The sequence below is a fragment of the Haplochromis burtoni genome, unplaced genomic scaffold, assembly GCF_018398535.1.
Source record: "Haplochromis burtoni strain Fernald_Lab_line unplaced genomic scaffold, NCSU_Asbu1 Contig_1592, whole genome shotgun sequence".
Lineage (NCBI taxonomy): Eukaryota > Metazoa > Chordata > Actinopteri > Cichliformes > Cichlidae > Haplochromis > Haplochromis burtoni.
Window position 1 is genome coordinate 1,918 of NW_024583953.1, and position 16,543 is coordinate 18,460.

A 16,543-nucleotide genomic window follows, 5' to 3' on the forward strand; every position below is an offset into this window, starting at 1 on the left:
TTGGGATAGATCCTATCCCAGCTGTTATGGGGTGAAATTTAAGATACACCCTCAAAGGTCACCAGTATTTCACAGGCCTAAGGCCATGTCCACACTTTCAAACGTTTTCGTTTGAAAACGCATATTTTTCTCTCTGTTTTGTCCTTCCGTGCACACTGAGATGGCTTTTTTGGTCAAGGAAAACTGATCTTTTTGAAATTGTAGATGAATTTAAAAACACTGTTTTCACACTGCAGTGTGGATTGCGAAAACGGAGGCTTTTGAAAACGATGACGCATTTTAGTCATATGATGCAGTCATGTAACCAATCAACTAAGATGGTGTACGGCATTGTACAGCAGTTTTGTTTTTCCCCCATTTTTCATAGCCCTATTAAAGATTAATATAAGTTTGTACATGCTCCACATTTTCACGTTTTTCTTCAAAGAAGACGGAATGTTAATTTCGGCATATTTGTTGTGGTACGTCTCCCAGTTTATATTCTTGCTTGCTTTTCCAACTTTGTACTCTTGTGTTACTCGCAGCAACAATTCCACCTCATTGTTAGTCCATTTAAAAAACTTGGTGTTTTTCCTCGACATTTTGCCATGATGTTTCAAAGAGCTGGAAAGTAAATAAATGCAAGACGGAAATGACGCAGATCGAATCATCTTACGTTTCATGGATGCACAGTACAGGAACATAAGCGTTTAAATAAAATTATCCATATATACAAAACAAAATGTTTTAATGAATTCTATTCTGTTATATTAGCTTTAGGTTTTCTATAAAAATTAAAAGAAACATTAAAATGATAAATGATCCCAGAGGAAGTTAAGCCCCTCCATGAAGCAAAGAGGTCTTTGAGGTTATTAAGGACTATGATAAGGAATCAAACTGATTTTACATCAGATTTGTATATTAGTAATGCAGAAATTTACATTTGCTTGCTCACCCCCAATCTCCACCTCACCTGATGTTCATGTGTCTGTGTGTGTTGGATAGTAGTGTTGTATGATCTGACCAAGCAATGCATGTATGCGTGCATGAATGGATAAATGTGGATTGTAGTGTAAAAATACAAGCTATATCAATGCTAGTCATTTATCAATTCTTGTAATCCCACAGTAGTGTTTAAGAGGCAATGTATAGTTTATGTTTAGAAATATGCAAATGGGTATGTTTTAATAACAAGTCAAGGTGCAGTATTAGCAACATGGACATTTGAAGACAATTTGTACATTTCGTGAACAAATCAAGTTGCATTTTAACCACATATAAGGAAAAGTTATACATAAGGTAGCACGTACAAAATATCCTTAACAATCAAGTTTATTGCTAACACAGTAACTAAAAATATTTAAATCAAGCGATGGAAATACATATTTAGGGGAAAAAAACTCCTAATAAATGATTAAGTAAATCTATCTCTCTAATATCTATCATTTCTCTCAGGAAATGCTATGTTTATTATACACTATATAATGCACTGCAAGCCATATAATTGATCCCGTACCCTGCAATGAAAACTGTATAGCTGAGGTATTGCAGTAAGTTTTTAGTATCCCCACTAATGGGTTAAAGCTGCATGAAAAATATGCAGGCTGAGGCTTAGCTTTTTGTGCGATAGGAACACAAAACCCAGTTTTACTTAACTCCTGCACTAATACTCATTGTACAGACCTGGTAACAGGTATTTTTTTTCAACAGTTAAATTCTTTGATGCCCACATGCACAGACAGCGTGTGTTCTGCATTCTTGGTTAGCATTGAACTGATGAGAAATCTGTGAGTTCAGGTACTCAGTTGAAGGTTAGGTTTCGGACTCCTGACAGGGTGCCGACTGGAGCGCTCTTGCCTTTCAGAAGGGTGAGGGACATGATGAAGAAGCATAGGCACATGACACCCAGAATGATCATGCCTGAGATGAGTGCGATGGTCATTGTATTTGTGTGAAACACTGGAGCTTTAAGATGGGCTAAGCAGCACAAACACAAAGAAACATTCCAAAATGTAAAAATGTCTTTCACATTCTCAATGCTTTTTCTTAAGTTCATGCAAAATGCCAAATAGCAGTGAGTGTTAAAACACTAATACCTTTTTTGCCATTCCAATGAGAAATGACACAACTTTTAATGTCAGATTGAGACATCCCGGCTCAGTATTTGATTTTCAATAACAACTAAAGCAATATACTGGCTGAACAATAAAATGAATCCTGAGGAATATAGTATGCGCAGGCATTGCAGAAGGGTATATGTTCCTGTCTAGATTATTGTGGAATCATCCAGTTAAGGAAATCCCAAAGGTTGATTCTGTTCATCTGAACATAGTATTTTCAGTTGGGGAAACATTTCATCACTCATCCAGACTTCTTCAGTCTCAGCTGGCTGCAGGTTTCACCAGCTCATAATGCATTTGTAGCATTGTAAAATGGTAAAAGATGTACCATACAATGCTGTGATTCCAAACATGCTGGAAATCTTCTAATGGTACTCATGGCCAGCGATCAAGGGTCATGACTACGGATGGGTATTGTTACGGCCCTAGCAGGGCCGCTCTCTCTCGCTCTCTTTTTCTTTCTTTTTAAAAAGGAGAACACTAAGGTCGATTAGCTTAGAACTTTGTTTTATATCTTCTCTTTGAACAAGATAGAAATTTAGGAGTAACATGGCCTTACAAACCCAACAGTGAGATCTTAAGAGATCCAGCCTACGGCTCTTCAATGGGGTGTCACAGGGTCCCCAGGAAAAAAAAATGTAAATGTAAAATAATAAAATAAATATTCTTCTGTAGCAATAACAAAGTATAACATAAATTATTCTGTAGCAATTACACAAGAATATCCAGTAATGTTCCTGCCTACAATTAAACACATTCACTTACCATCTGCTGTGGCAAATGGGTGCAAGCCTTTTACCACAAACTTAGTCACTGCTCGGTGACATTCGTCTATCCTGGCCTGAAAGGAGACGCTACCGGTAGACTGCAGCGAGAACTGCCAGCATCTGAGCCAGACTCTGTCTGTCTCTCTCATCATGGTCACCTAAATGCACAGTAATGGCAGGTTTTGTAATAAGGCAGATCGCGCTAACATAATATGCACTGTTAGTTGATTATTTACCTGCCGCATTAACGGGAGAGGACGTGCAAACGTTACCGCTGCTGCTGGGTTGAGATTCACGAGTCGGAGCGGAATTAAAAACACGACATTCATTTAAGGTCATCGTGTGTTTTGTGAGCAAATGCTTTTGCATATTCGTAGTGTTTCCTCCCTTAAATGAAATATCTACTTTGCAAGTATTGCAAGTTGCCCTGTTGTCATCCGTTCTCGTAAAGTATAATCAAACTTTTGAGCATTTGAGCCGCCATGTTTCCTGCCAGGTAAATGACGCTCCGCAACGTGGTGACGTCATTCGGGGCGACTGGAATCGATAAGGGAATCGTTTGCAAAAATGGCAAACAATTCCAAGGAATTGAAACAGTGGGAACCGGTTCTCAACAAGAACCGGTTTTCGATACCCATCCCTAGTCATACAGATTTGCATGTTAATGATTATAAAATTGATATTACAGCCCATTGTTAATTAGTAGTGCGTTAGTTAGTCCTTTTTATAAGGTAGGAAAATCTGCAGTCAGCTATGACTAAAGAAGTCACTTGGATGAGTGAAAATGTTTCTCCCAGTGAAAACACAAATATCTTATAACCTTTAAAAGTAGAACAACACACAAAAGCATCATACCACTTATTGAACAGAATGACAAGACTTACCCAGCTGAGAATTATTGGCTGGTATTTCATCTGTGAAAAACAAAGACATGGCATTTCAGCACACTGTAATCCATATGGTATATAGTTTCTTTCATTCGCGTGTATACAGTACGATAGACAAGGATGCCTTGTCTAACGTACTGTTTTGAAAATCCTAGGTCACCCAGACAAGCTTTCAACTTTAGTCAACATTTAGGTGTCAAATCTTGGATTTTGACATACATTAGTGTCTTGTAATACATTGGATAATCAGTAAAAAATATTCAGCTGTGGAAATGTTAGGCGAGAGTGTTATTAAACTATACCACTCCGAGTTATGATAGGCCCAGCAGTCAGGATGGCGTTTCCAGATGCAGCATTTGATCCCTTTCCCTCAGAGACATCTCTCTTTTTCCTGCTGCCACAGATCTATGAAAATATTACACAGAAAGAATGAGTCCTCTCTCATGTGGTGTATGTTCTTATGATGAGGAATTCAGGACACAGACTACTAATATAACCCATCGATGTTGCCAAGATATGTGTCCAATTTGATATCGGAGGAATATCTAACCCCTTATTCTGCAGTGAGGGAAATAATGATTTGATCCCCTTTGCTCAAATGAACAGTCTCTAATATTTTTGGTAGTTTTATTATTGTATAATGGGGAGACACAGAACTAATCAATCATTCAGTTACAACTACTATTGATCTCAGCTTGTCATCTGTATAAAGTAGACCTGTTTTCTTCCACTCTAGTCGCTCCACAATGCTCCATGATGATTCATGGTGAAACATGAAATCTAGATGCTCAGGTGTCTTTCAAGACATCGTACTGTCTGAAAAATGAGGAATGTAGGCTAATAACCTGTTATATCTTGTAACTGCTGTGCCCTCACCACTGTTCAATAACAGTACTGCTGTCTGTTAGACTCTATGGAAGGACCATTTGGAAATCTCAGTCTGTTTGGAAAGTCAGACAGTCACTTAGTCTGAAGAAATATGAATGTAATCTGGTCAACTAATTGCTTCTACGAGCAACTCTTTAGTGACAGTGGGAAGGAAAAACTCCCTTTTAATAGGAAGAAAGTTCCAGCAGAACCAGGCTCAGGGAGGGGCGGCCATCTGCTGCGATGTGTTGGGGTGAGAAGAGGTGGACATTCATCTAACACTGTATACTGAAGCATCAGATTAGCTCCAGCAAATTTATTACAATGAACTTTGCTGTGTAACGAATCCTTTATCACATACAGATGCTTTATGAAATGCCCATTGTGATTACAAGGAATGTTTCTATGAGCACCTAACTATACTTGAAGAACTGAATTTATGAATGCTGAAGTGAAGCTGATGTTTATATTCAAGAAATAAACTATTTCTATAATTAATATTAAATTAGATGCAATGATGCAGTATATGCTTTGTAGGAAAACATAATGGAACTAGTATTTATTAATTCAAATAAACGTATACTTACCCTTTGAATGTAGAGTGAATATAAAAAACTATGAGAGGTATAAACTGTAATGGAAAAGAATGTACAGTAGAAGTATTTCCCAATTGTTTTTAAGAATTTGTAAATGAGCTTACGTATTTTAACCTAAGTAATAATGATAATAATAATAATAATAATAATAATAATAATAATAATAATAATAATGTCAATGGAGTTTTCCATTTTGAAATGAAGGTGACTCTAACAAGATTATTGTGTTATATTTTATCCCAAGATTTTTTTTTTATGTGTGAGTGTGTCAGTATCCAATCTCACTGGCATCAGCATTGCACAATCATCTGCTCGGCACAGCTTGGTGACACAGTGTAGGAAGACAGTGGACATCTTCTGGTTCTTGTGCTTTACAAAGCGGAATACTTCAAAGGCAAAACGACCCATCTGGCTCTTCCCATTCTCAAACACTGTGGTCTGGGGGTCTTTTTCACAACTAGTTCAGAAAAGCAACATTAGAGAAGACTATTAAACATTGTCAAGGATAGTCAGAGTCAGAGTTTTACACAATCATGGGCCTGTTATTGTACTGGAGTTACCTAAAGAAAAGATCGTAACGCAGGTCATCATTAGGATTTCCAGAAGGTGTGGTGTAACAGTAGTCCATTAGAATGTTCCATCTAATTTGCACAAAAATGTGATTAAAAGCAGAACAAAGGAACAGAACATGGTACAACCTGTTTTAGGATAACTCTGTTTCAGTATGCAGCCTTATGTGGAAATGGTGCCTCCAGAGCAAAGTTGTGAAAAAAAAACATTTTTGGATAATAATGGATACTAAAACCCATTATTGAATTAGATGCTTATTTATAACAGTAGCAATACCAATAGTGCCTTCTTTACCTCCTCTAGGTGTGACACAACTTCATAGAGCAACATTGCAGATGGGCATTCCAACAACACAACACTAAAATACTAAACAGTTATGGTAACTGTTAACTTGGCCAGTGGATACATTAATGTTCTCAGTTTAACTTAAGTTATTATTCAATTATTATTCAAGTTATTATTAGCAACTAATGTTATTGGTCCTACCCATCAGTAACGTTAATAGACAGTGCTGATTTTGCAGTCTAACAAAAAAGAAGTGTCTAAAAAGTGCTACGTTCTTCTTAAAGCCTCAGACTGAAACTGGCTAAACCCACCTGCGAACTAGATCAATATCCCAGAAGGGTCATTTAATTCATGATAAAGTCCATTTAAAAATTGTTTATGTATTTTTTAGTATTGTATAAAAACAAACAATCAAGCAAAAAAAAAGAAAAGAAACTCCCTCTCACCCCTGGTGCATACTTGCCAAACTTGAGACCTCAGAAAGTGGTATACATATACATTTATATACAAAAAACTGGTACTTTACAGTGTTAATTTATCGGATAAAAGAGCTCTCTCGGTGGTGTGAAACTCTGCCGTCTACTCCTTGCTATCTAAAATAAACCAGACGCTGGCATAAATTCTCAACCATCTCACACTTCTGTTTATTACGTTTTCTGTTTGACGTTTATTCAGCTGTCTAAAAACCCCGGAGGAACCCTCCTGAGGGATTAATCTAATCTAATCTAATCTAATCTAATCTAATCTAATCTAATCTAATCTAATCTAATAATTTAAATCTCAGCCGAACTGATTCAATTTTGTTGTCCGGGTGGAAAATCGGGAGAAATTCAGGAGAATGGTTGCTCGGGAGATTTTCGGAAGGGTCACTGAAATTCGGGATTCTCCCGGAAAAAATCGGGAGGGTTGGCATGTATGTGGGTGGATTGTATTTATTACAAAGTTTTAGTACAAAAGCTCTTCAGGTCTCTGCACACTGGTAGGATAGAAAGAAGAAGAAGAACAACAACAACAATCAAATATGCCCTTTTATTCCTTTGCTCTGAGCTGATTCAGCTGATTCAGCTAATTGCAGCGCAAGTTAAATCATTTCTTGTGCAGGAGGAAGAAAATTGTGGTTTGGTCTATAGCTAAATTGTGGACACTATTTATTTACTGATTGCAATGGTACAAAAGCACATGGTGAAATGCAAACTGTGTCGAGGAGAAAAATATGATTCAGTACTTGATAAATAAACCCTTGTTTACATTTCTGTAGTTGGTCACCTGGTTTGCATACATCAAAGGAGGGATTGTGGCCTATTCCTCTATGCAGAAACTTGCACATGTCCTTAGGTTACTTGGTTGCCTCTTGGCAACTCAAAGCTTCAACTTCCTCAGCTGCTTCCTTTTCTCCCCTCCTTTGTTGTCATGATTCTGTGTTTTTGGTTGTAATGGTAAATTGGTAAATGGCCTGTATTTATATAGCGCTTTACTAGTCCCTAAGGACCCCAAAGCGCTTTACATATCCAGTCATCCACCATTCACACACTGGTGATGGCAAGCTACATTGTAGCCACAGCCACCCTGGGGCGCACTGACAGAGGCGAGGCTGCCGGACACTGGCGCCACCGGGCCCTCTGACCACCACCAGTAGGCAACGGGTGAAGTGTCTTGCCCAAGGACACAACGACCAAGACTGTCCAAGCCGGGGCTCGAACCGGCAACCTTCCGATTACAAGGCAACTCCCAACTCTTGAGCCACGATCGCCCCATGATCCATGATTCATTTTTAGTGTTCTGGTTGAGGGAAGGACGCTCTCATCCAAAATTTTACAGCCTATTGGCTTGTTAATGTAGTGAAGTCATCCATTAGCATAAAAACAGCTCCACAGCATGACTACCAGATGATCCGACGCGATGTCTATGCCTGTCCTGTAGCTTGACTGTACATTCTTTTGGTGATATTTAGTATTTTGCTTCCTCCAAACACGGTGTGACAAGTTGATGCCAAAGAGCTTGAGTTTGTTTTCATCCTACCACAACACTTTGTCCTAAGTCTTCTCTGAAACATTTAGATGTTCAAGGCTGTCTTGAGCAGGGTGAGCAGGTGTAGGCAATGCCAGACCTGTCCAATATAGTGCAGTGTGTTACCAATTATGTTTTTGGTGACTGTGGTTCCAGCTGCCTTCACATCATTAACAAGTTCATAGTTTTGGGCTAATGTCCCATCTTTCTCATGATCCTCCTCACCCCATGAGACAACAACTTGTATGGAGCTCCAGATAGAGGGTGATTGATGGCCTTTCTTCCATATCTAATTAACTGCACCAGCTGTTGTCACCTTCTTATCTAACTTCTTGCTGATGGTCATTTGAGCCACATGCAGATCTACAGTCTTGCTCATGACAAACTCTGACAGCTCTTTGGTCTTCTCCATGGTAGTGGAAGAAGTTGGAATTAAAGATTTTTTATTCAGTGGGCAAGTGTGCTTTATAAACATAATAAGCTGACTATCTGTAATTGATTGGTGGTCTGTATCTGTTTCTGAAACTGATTAATTGATTGTAATCTAATCTCTGGGAGCCAGAATTTTATCTAGATTGTAGGGATTCAAAGGCATACTTAACTCAATTATATGAAAATCCATTTATAAGTTTATGTAATGTGGGGATTTTTTTCTGGATTTTTGGTTAAAATTGTGTCTTGCTTCATTGAACTTAAACTATAAACAGTGTTGGGAAGGTTACTTTTAAAATGTATTCCACTACAGATTACAGAATACATGCCCCAAAATGTATTTTGTAACGTATTCGTTACGTTACTCAATGAGAGTAACGTATTCTGAATACTTTGGATTACTTAATATATTATCATGCTTTTTACAACTACATGAATGTACTATTGCTGTGTGATTTATTACTATTACTGAAGGTTACTCGCCATACCAATACCAACTAGATTTTTAAATCTTAATATAAAATGAGTAACAGTAGGTGGACATTAGGTAAGGCTGCACTTTTTGCACAATCTCGATATAGGAAACTATTCTGTGTGTATCTCCAAAAGTTGGTTCTCTTAATCTGGACGTAGCTTTTAAAGTGGGAGAAACGTTTTGTCACTCATCCAAGTGACTTCTTCAGTCTCAGATGACTGCAGGTTTCCCCAATCTTATAAACCAGGGGTAGGCAACCTTTCTGATGATGAGTGCCATCTAAAATTTCCTCAGAAGTCAATGTGCCATTTGATTGCATTAGTCAATAAATTTAATAACGCTCTATATTAACAGTTACACACTATATAGAACAACTTTATAGAATTATATTTGTTCGCAGATGTTGGCAGCTATCAGCGAATAGTTATCAGCTATTTTGAAACAAAAAAGACATTTTTATCCATAACAAGAACTCCATAACAGCAAATGAACTGTACAACAGAAAATGCAAATGCTATTTATGGTCTCCTCACAACAATGATAAGAAAAATAAACTGGGCCAATATGGCATGTTTGTTAATACAGGGATACACATGTTAATGTGATCTCTGGTCTCCCACTCAGAGACACAGGTCTCCGAGTGTCCAGCATTCAGACGGCTACCTGAGGACACTCATTGTGTGAGAGAAAATCTGCTCACACAGATATGTAGAACCAAATACTGTCAATAAGGCCTCTGCAATGTTCTGAAGACAGTTAAACTTGTCAGGTAGTGATGTCCAGCAGGTGAAAATGCAAGCTCCATGAACACGCACAGCTGTGGATTCCAGCTGCGTTCGTAGTTCTGCAAACTTTTCTGCAAAGAATAAACTCCACCTAAACTTGGTTTATATCTGACCCAGATAGACTGCAGTTCATAACTTCTTAGTGTCAGTCCAAGTGTCAGTTCACCTGACACTTGGACACAGCGGCCGCCTCGGGTCTCTCCTTCTCCTGCCTCCCCTTTCCACCTGCTGGCCTCTGTGAAAGCTCCGCCATAGCCACCACCAAACAACTGACTTATTTTTACACATTGGCCACCATCTGGCCAATCCACCACCTTTCATTGTTTATACCGTTACAAAAAAGAAAAAAACCTTCGGCCCATAGAAACGAAAAATCACCATCCGGTATGCCCAATGGCCAGTCCAGCTATGGTTGTGCCATCAGTTAACCCTTCGCGTGCCAGTTGTGGCACACGTGCCCAGGGTTGCTGACCCCTGTTATAAACAGTACATTTGCATAATGACTGAAACCAGCCCACTGAGGAACAATGGGACAGGAGGTCACCTTCATCATGATTAGTCAAATTCTCATGACTTGACAGCATACGCTATGGCTACATTCACACTGCAGGTCTTTATGCTCAATTCAAATTTTTTGATCAACAACCACTGATCAATGGCCATGAGTACCATTCACAGAGAGTTGGGGAATGGCTGCAATCACAGCCATTGTAAGATGGTGAAAGATGTACCCTTAGGCCCCCTCCTCGATTCAGAAATGGTCTTTCCCTTTTCACGTAAATGGCCTCCTTGACTCCGCGCTCAAACCAGTGTTCCTTCCTGTCCAGGATGTGTAATCCTCATCATTGAAAGAGTGTCCACTGGCCTGATGAGGTAACTCTTCTGTTTTGTGCCATCTGCTTCGGAAGGAGTTGTTTGGTTTCCCTGATGTATAAATCCTGGCAATCCTCCTGGCACTTAACAGCATATGCTATGGCTACATTCACACTGCAGGTCTTTATGCTCAATTCAAATTTTTTGATCAAATCCGATTTTTTTTCTGCTTGTTCACACTACAAATAAAATGTGACAGCAAAGTGTGAACCCTCAGTGGCCCGCATGCGCAAAAGAAGATGTTACACACAACGCGCTCTGTTTAGACCCAGACCAAACAGTATTGTTTGACTGATGGCCCTGGTCTTTAAGTCTGACGTCACTAGCCTTGTCTGGGCTCAACTCCAGTGTGGGTCCATAAATCAAACAATCACTGTGGCGTCACCGAGAGTTGAAAAACTGTCTTAAGTCTTTCATCTGTAATAAAATGATCAGCGTTCTGCTCTACCAGGTGTAACAACTCAGCTTAACATCCAGGCATCCATGAAAACGGAATTTATGACATTTAACGGAGTTAGAAATTAGCAGGAAGTTAGCTCACTAGCTTCCTTCTAAATACTAATAATGCCAATAATATAGCATGTCCTGACTGAGGGATTTTGGAAACAAATTCAAACGTACAGCTCCGACATAAATGAAGACAGAAAACTAAACAGCATTGACGTTTGTAGGGTTACTTAAGTTTGGCTAGCTGGTATATAACGATGTGCTACGTGACCACTAGCGACACGGCTATATGAGCATAATATAAACACGCTTTTTTCAACTCAATAAAAGTTAACGTGAGGATTCTTGGTGGTCAGGAACAAATGTAATCGCATGGCAGGATGCTGTAAACAGACCAAACTTCAGCCAGGAGAACAACTGAGATAATCCATCCACAATACCAGGTTAGTCATTCATATACTGCTGTATGGGCTGGGCTGTACTTACATCGTAAGGTTTTAAAAACTGAGCTTTAAAAAGATTAGTGTTAATAAAAGCCGAAAGAGGCTGACAGTGATCACTGATTGATCACCCAGTTTTGTTTTAAGTTATAAAGTTATTTTGTTATTTTCATATGGCTTAATAATTATCCTTATTGCTGTTTAAGAGAGGAGTGGTGCTTCAAAGGATAGTTGCAGATTTCTGTCAGAATCTGCAGATTATACAGTACAAATACAATGTTCACGTTTTTCCAGCGTTGTCTTCTCAACAGTTTCACTAACATCTACACTGGATGGCCAGGAAGCGTTCACGTCTTCTGGGGTGCTTCACCGGCGCTGATAATTGGCGTCTGTCTTGTGTCAGCAACGTAAAAGACGGATTTAATGCAACATGACCATTCAAACAGCAGTCGCTTTCTCAAACATCAGTTGTGTATCGGATTCAGTACCACATATGAAAGTGACCCAGGTGGGATTTGAAAATATCGGATTTGTGCTGTTCACGCTGTCATACCATGGGTTGCATAGGGTCAGAAAAGTCGGATTTGATGCGATTTCACCTGCAGTGTGAACGTAGCCTTAGTTACTCTGTTCTGGGGGACCCCATCCTTGGGGTGGACCAATTTTTGGCGCAGCGTGTTTTGCGGTTTAAAAGCCACAGAGACGCAGTGTTTAGAAAATGCGTCTCAAGTATTTCGATACTCCTGACATGTACGGGATAACTACAGGCTTTTGCTTAGTCAGCTGTTGTCCTTCTCTCCTTGATCGGCTGGAGCTTTCTTTAGGCGCCTTCCCAGCTTTGACAAATGTCCAGCTGGGATAACCACATTTCCTCAGGGCCTTCTTGATGTGATGTTCTTCTGCTTCCCTGGCCACTGTGTCTGCGGGGATGGTGTTGGCTCTATGTTGTTTATGCTCCAGTGGACGATGAGAGTCAAACCTTAAATACTGATCCGTATGCGTAGGTTTACTCCTCAACACTGACTATAAACGAACATGAAAATTAGAAATTACATTTACATCTATGTTAGAAATAACATAAATGTAGCCTTTTATTTTATGCTGAGAGACCATTTTCTTAGCTGTTTATACAGTTAAGGGTCACAGGGTGCTGGAGCCTATCCTAGCTTTCAGAGCCCAAAACAGAATTATCAGTTAACCCAACATGCATGCGTGTGTGTGTGTGCGTGGGGGGGGGTCATGTATCTCATCTGATGACAGAAGCTAAGCACAGGTGGGCCTGATTAGTACTTTGATATGAGAACACTTAAGAATACTAGGTAATGTAAGCTGGACGTCTGTTGCTCAGGAGGTAGAGAAGGTCATCTACCAATCAGAAGGCAGAACACTGAACCCCAAGTTGCTCTACAGTACAGTCATTGAAGTGTGAACATTAGACGGTGAATGAGGCATGTTGTATAAGGAGGTTTGAGCGCTAAACTAGAAAAATACTATATAAGAATCAGTTCATTTACAATGAATAATGTCAATGTATTATTTTAACATATTCAGTGCTTTTATGCACAGATGAAAGTCATCATGTATCATAGTTTAATGAGTCATTGTGTGGGTGGCATATTTAGGCTGAAAGGCTACATTGTGACTGAATACCTTCTATCCAGATTAGTGGCTTTTACAGCTGCAAATATGCGTGTCTTCAGGGTCAGTCCTGCCATTGGGATGGACAACTGCTGAATATATGATGAGTCCTGTATAAAAAGCAAATTGTCATTTAAGCATAGATGTGATATTACATGGCTCTTCGCGTCCACCCAACTGACAGTGATTTATTTGCTTTTTAGACATTTATTTTCTAAATAATTCGATGTAGCCCTAGTGTTTAATTCAAGTGGATTTAGGGTAAGAGTAAGAGTAAATTTTGTATACGTTTGTATAATTACAGTATTAGCAATAATTTGCTTTTTACATCAACTGTATAACAAGAATTTCTGGGAATCTGGCATCATTCTTATTTTGTACATGGACAATTGATGCATACATCTGTAAGAGGTAGAGATCAACTTTACATAGATGCAGAGTTTCTTTATGTTCACTTTATGCATACAAGTATGGCTTTATCTTTGGTGCAACAGACTAAGATCACCTGTACAACACAAATGAACATTTATAACTCACTGTTGTGAACTTACATTATAAAGCAGGAGATTCAATGTGCTAATGAAAGTGCCATTGCTTTCCTTCACTGAGATTGCAGCTGATGACCTACAGTCAAGATAAAGGAAAAAAGAAGTAAGTACCTAAAACATTATGAAAGTTAACAGTAATTATGGTAGCATCAGTATTTTAAAATTACATTTTTATATTAAAATTTACATAACATTGAGGAATCCTTGTCTTTAAAACCATGCCTATACGTCACTCTTTCAGGTTAACATATACACTTTCCTGACCAAACATTTCCAATATCTCCTTTTAGAAGTTAATATATGTAATCTGAATTGGACTTTTTGTGGGGTCGAGGACCTAAAATCTGGAAATATGTAACAAACTGTATTTTGGGTTGTATTTCATGAAAACAACAACAACAAAAAAATTCTGTTGTATTGTGTGGAACTTAATAACTTTATATTATAAATTTTCATTATTATTATTAGTATTGTTTTTATTAATATTGTTGTTATTATTATTTTTTTATTGTTATTATTAACTTATTATTAAACTGCTTCTTTTTTTGTCTGCCAATTGATATAATGATTGAAACTTACATGTATATAGGATCACGGTATCAAACAAGCTTAAAGGTATGAGTGAGACTTACGAGGCCAGCTGTGTATTGTTGACTAGGTATTCCAATGGGTAGCTGCAGCTAAACTTATACAGCAGACCTGGCAGATAGCTGATGATGGTTGGAGGGTCTGGTGTATCAATATACCCTGATATGTTTCCAATCTGCACCAGGGACAGGTTCCCATAAGCATTGGGTCCTTGAGCAGTTAACACCTGTAAGCAACACCAGTATGAGTAAAATTCCTGCTCCAGCTCTTTTACTAAGATAAGAAGGGTTGGACATTGTGCAGGATAAAAAGAAAAGTTCTCAAGATCAAGAAAAGCTTGATTGAAGTACATATCTCTCTCTCTCTCTCTCTCTCTCTCTCTCTCTATATATATATATATATAGATATAGATATATGTGTGTGTGTGTGTGTGTGTGTGTGTGTGTGTGTGTGTGTGTGTGTGTGTGTGTGTGTGTAATTTAGTAAGAGCAGTTAATACAAAAAAGAAAATGTTTTTCTTACCACCAAAGAATTACCACAGGACTCAAGTGTTGCCAGGCTGATGCTAAAGATTACAACAGTGGGGAAGGTGTTGTTATTGATAAAGCCTCTGCAGTGGGCATCTCCATGGCGACCATTAAGGGCTAGGTCGGTGTCAGTGTAGCCAGAGAAGAGAACAGGGCAAAAATTGATCTTGAGGGTAATGGTCTGGACCCCACAGTATACACTGATATCTCTCTCAGCTGGAAAAGAAGCCAAAAAATCTAATGTACATAAATATGTACATAAATTGTGTATTTTACAATAGTACATTTCTCTCTCTCTCTCTCTCTCTCTCTCTCTCTCCCCCCCAAAAAAAGAAAAAAAAAAGATTTAGCTTCTGGGATTACAGTCTGTAACATTTAGTTTTGTATGTCATAATACTGGTGTCCAAAAAACTTATCACCTCATCTTTGGAACATGTAGGTAGTCCAAAAGAATTTTTTTTCACATTTTTAGAATGTTAACATAATTTCTATTCAGTTATTCACAAAACAAAAGTCTTTAAGTCCTCACCAGGGAAGCGGCTGTGAAAATTTGCATCACAGTTGTATCCATTGAATTGAGCTCCAACTGAAAAGGCCTTACTAAACATTAAAAAAATGACAAATATATGTTCCATTTCAGCACCTGAAACAGATCAATAATGTAATGTGAATAATCCAATCAACACCATTTGTTTTATATTGTGGGGTCTTTACCTTACAGTATAAAGTGCACCGAGGCAACTGTTGTTGTGAATTGCCACTATATAAATAAAACTGAATTAAAATTCATTTTTCACTTTAGAAAATACAACGTCTCATGTAGGAAGACAGAAAGTAAAATCTGTTTTACATGCACTAATGGCAGGAGGGAAGATTTACAGTTTTCCCTTAAGTTGAACATTTTTTATATTCATACCAAATACATTCACTGAGCACCCACAGCTTTGGCAAGTTATAAGAAACTGATACAGTTTTAAATGAGGCCTCAGTGACAATTACAATGATTGAAAGTCCTCTGGAAACTGTTAAATTAAAACTAGTTTGTAGCAGATTATGTAGTTAATAAAACCCTCACCTACAAAAGCAAACAGTTGTTCTGTGAGAGGGAGAACTACTCACCCTGGTTCCTGGCAGCCAGCAAGTGAGCGGTTCTCCATAAGCCTGGGACAGACGATGGAGTGGTCTGCACAGCATCCCTACCTGACAACTAGAAACAGAACTCATGAGCAGGAGGGAAAAAGGGACCATACACATAACAGATTCATTATTTGAACGTGTCAACAAAAAGGGTTGTCTGGATTGAACATGGGAAAGTCCATCAAAACTGAATGTGTTATACAAATCCTTTCACATCCACAGAAATATGAGCAGGTTTTGAAGTTTCCCACTCATATCCTTTCGGCCCAATCTGGCTCTGTCACTGCTCACAAATGGTTTGACGCTGCATGAGGTCCAGGAGCTGGGGGGGTGGCGGGGGGGTGGGGGTGGGGGTGTTGAATTATCTTTTCATCGCTTCAGTGGCCTTGGCTTGCTGACTGAGCCATTCCTTTCTCTCTAGGCCAGTCAGGGAGTGCAAAGCCCACTGTGCGGGCCTTTGGCCCAGGGAATCCATGCTTTTTCATTCTTTGTCTGCTGCAGTTCTCAGTCAACACAACAGCAGGCAATCTGGTAGGTGGGGCTGCAAGCTGCCTGTGACTGCATACCTGATCCCA

The 16,543-nt window shown here is 38.8% G+C and overlaps 1 protein-coding gene across 1 annotated transcript; it reads right to left on the reverse strand.

Moving 5' to 3' along the window:
- Positions 1-580: 580 nt before the first annotated feature.
- On the reverse strand, positions 581-16,026 carry LOC102308301 (zona pellucida-like domain-containing protein 1). The gene is made up of 11 exons (XM_042217097.1): positions 15,951-16,026; positions 15,361-15,474; positions 14,827-15,047; positions 14,349-14,530; positions 13,720-13,792; positions 13,181-13,278; positions 5,777-5,857; positions 5,502-5,673; positions 4,056-4,158; positions 3,751-3,780; positions 581-1,956 (listed from the first exon to the last, which is right to left on the reverse strand). Exons 2-11 carry the CDS (start codon positions 15,464-15,466, stop codon positions 1,781-1,783), a joined length of 1,242 nt encoding a protein of 413 aa, XP_042073031.1. The 5' UTR covers positions 15,467-15,474; positions 15,951-16,026; the 3' UTR covers positions 581-1,780.
- Between the last annotated feature and the right edge of the window lie 517 nt (positions 16,027-16,543).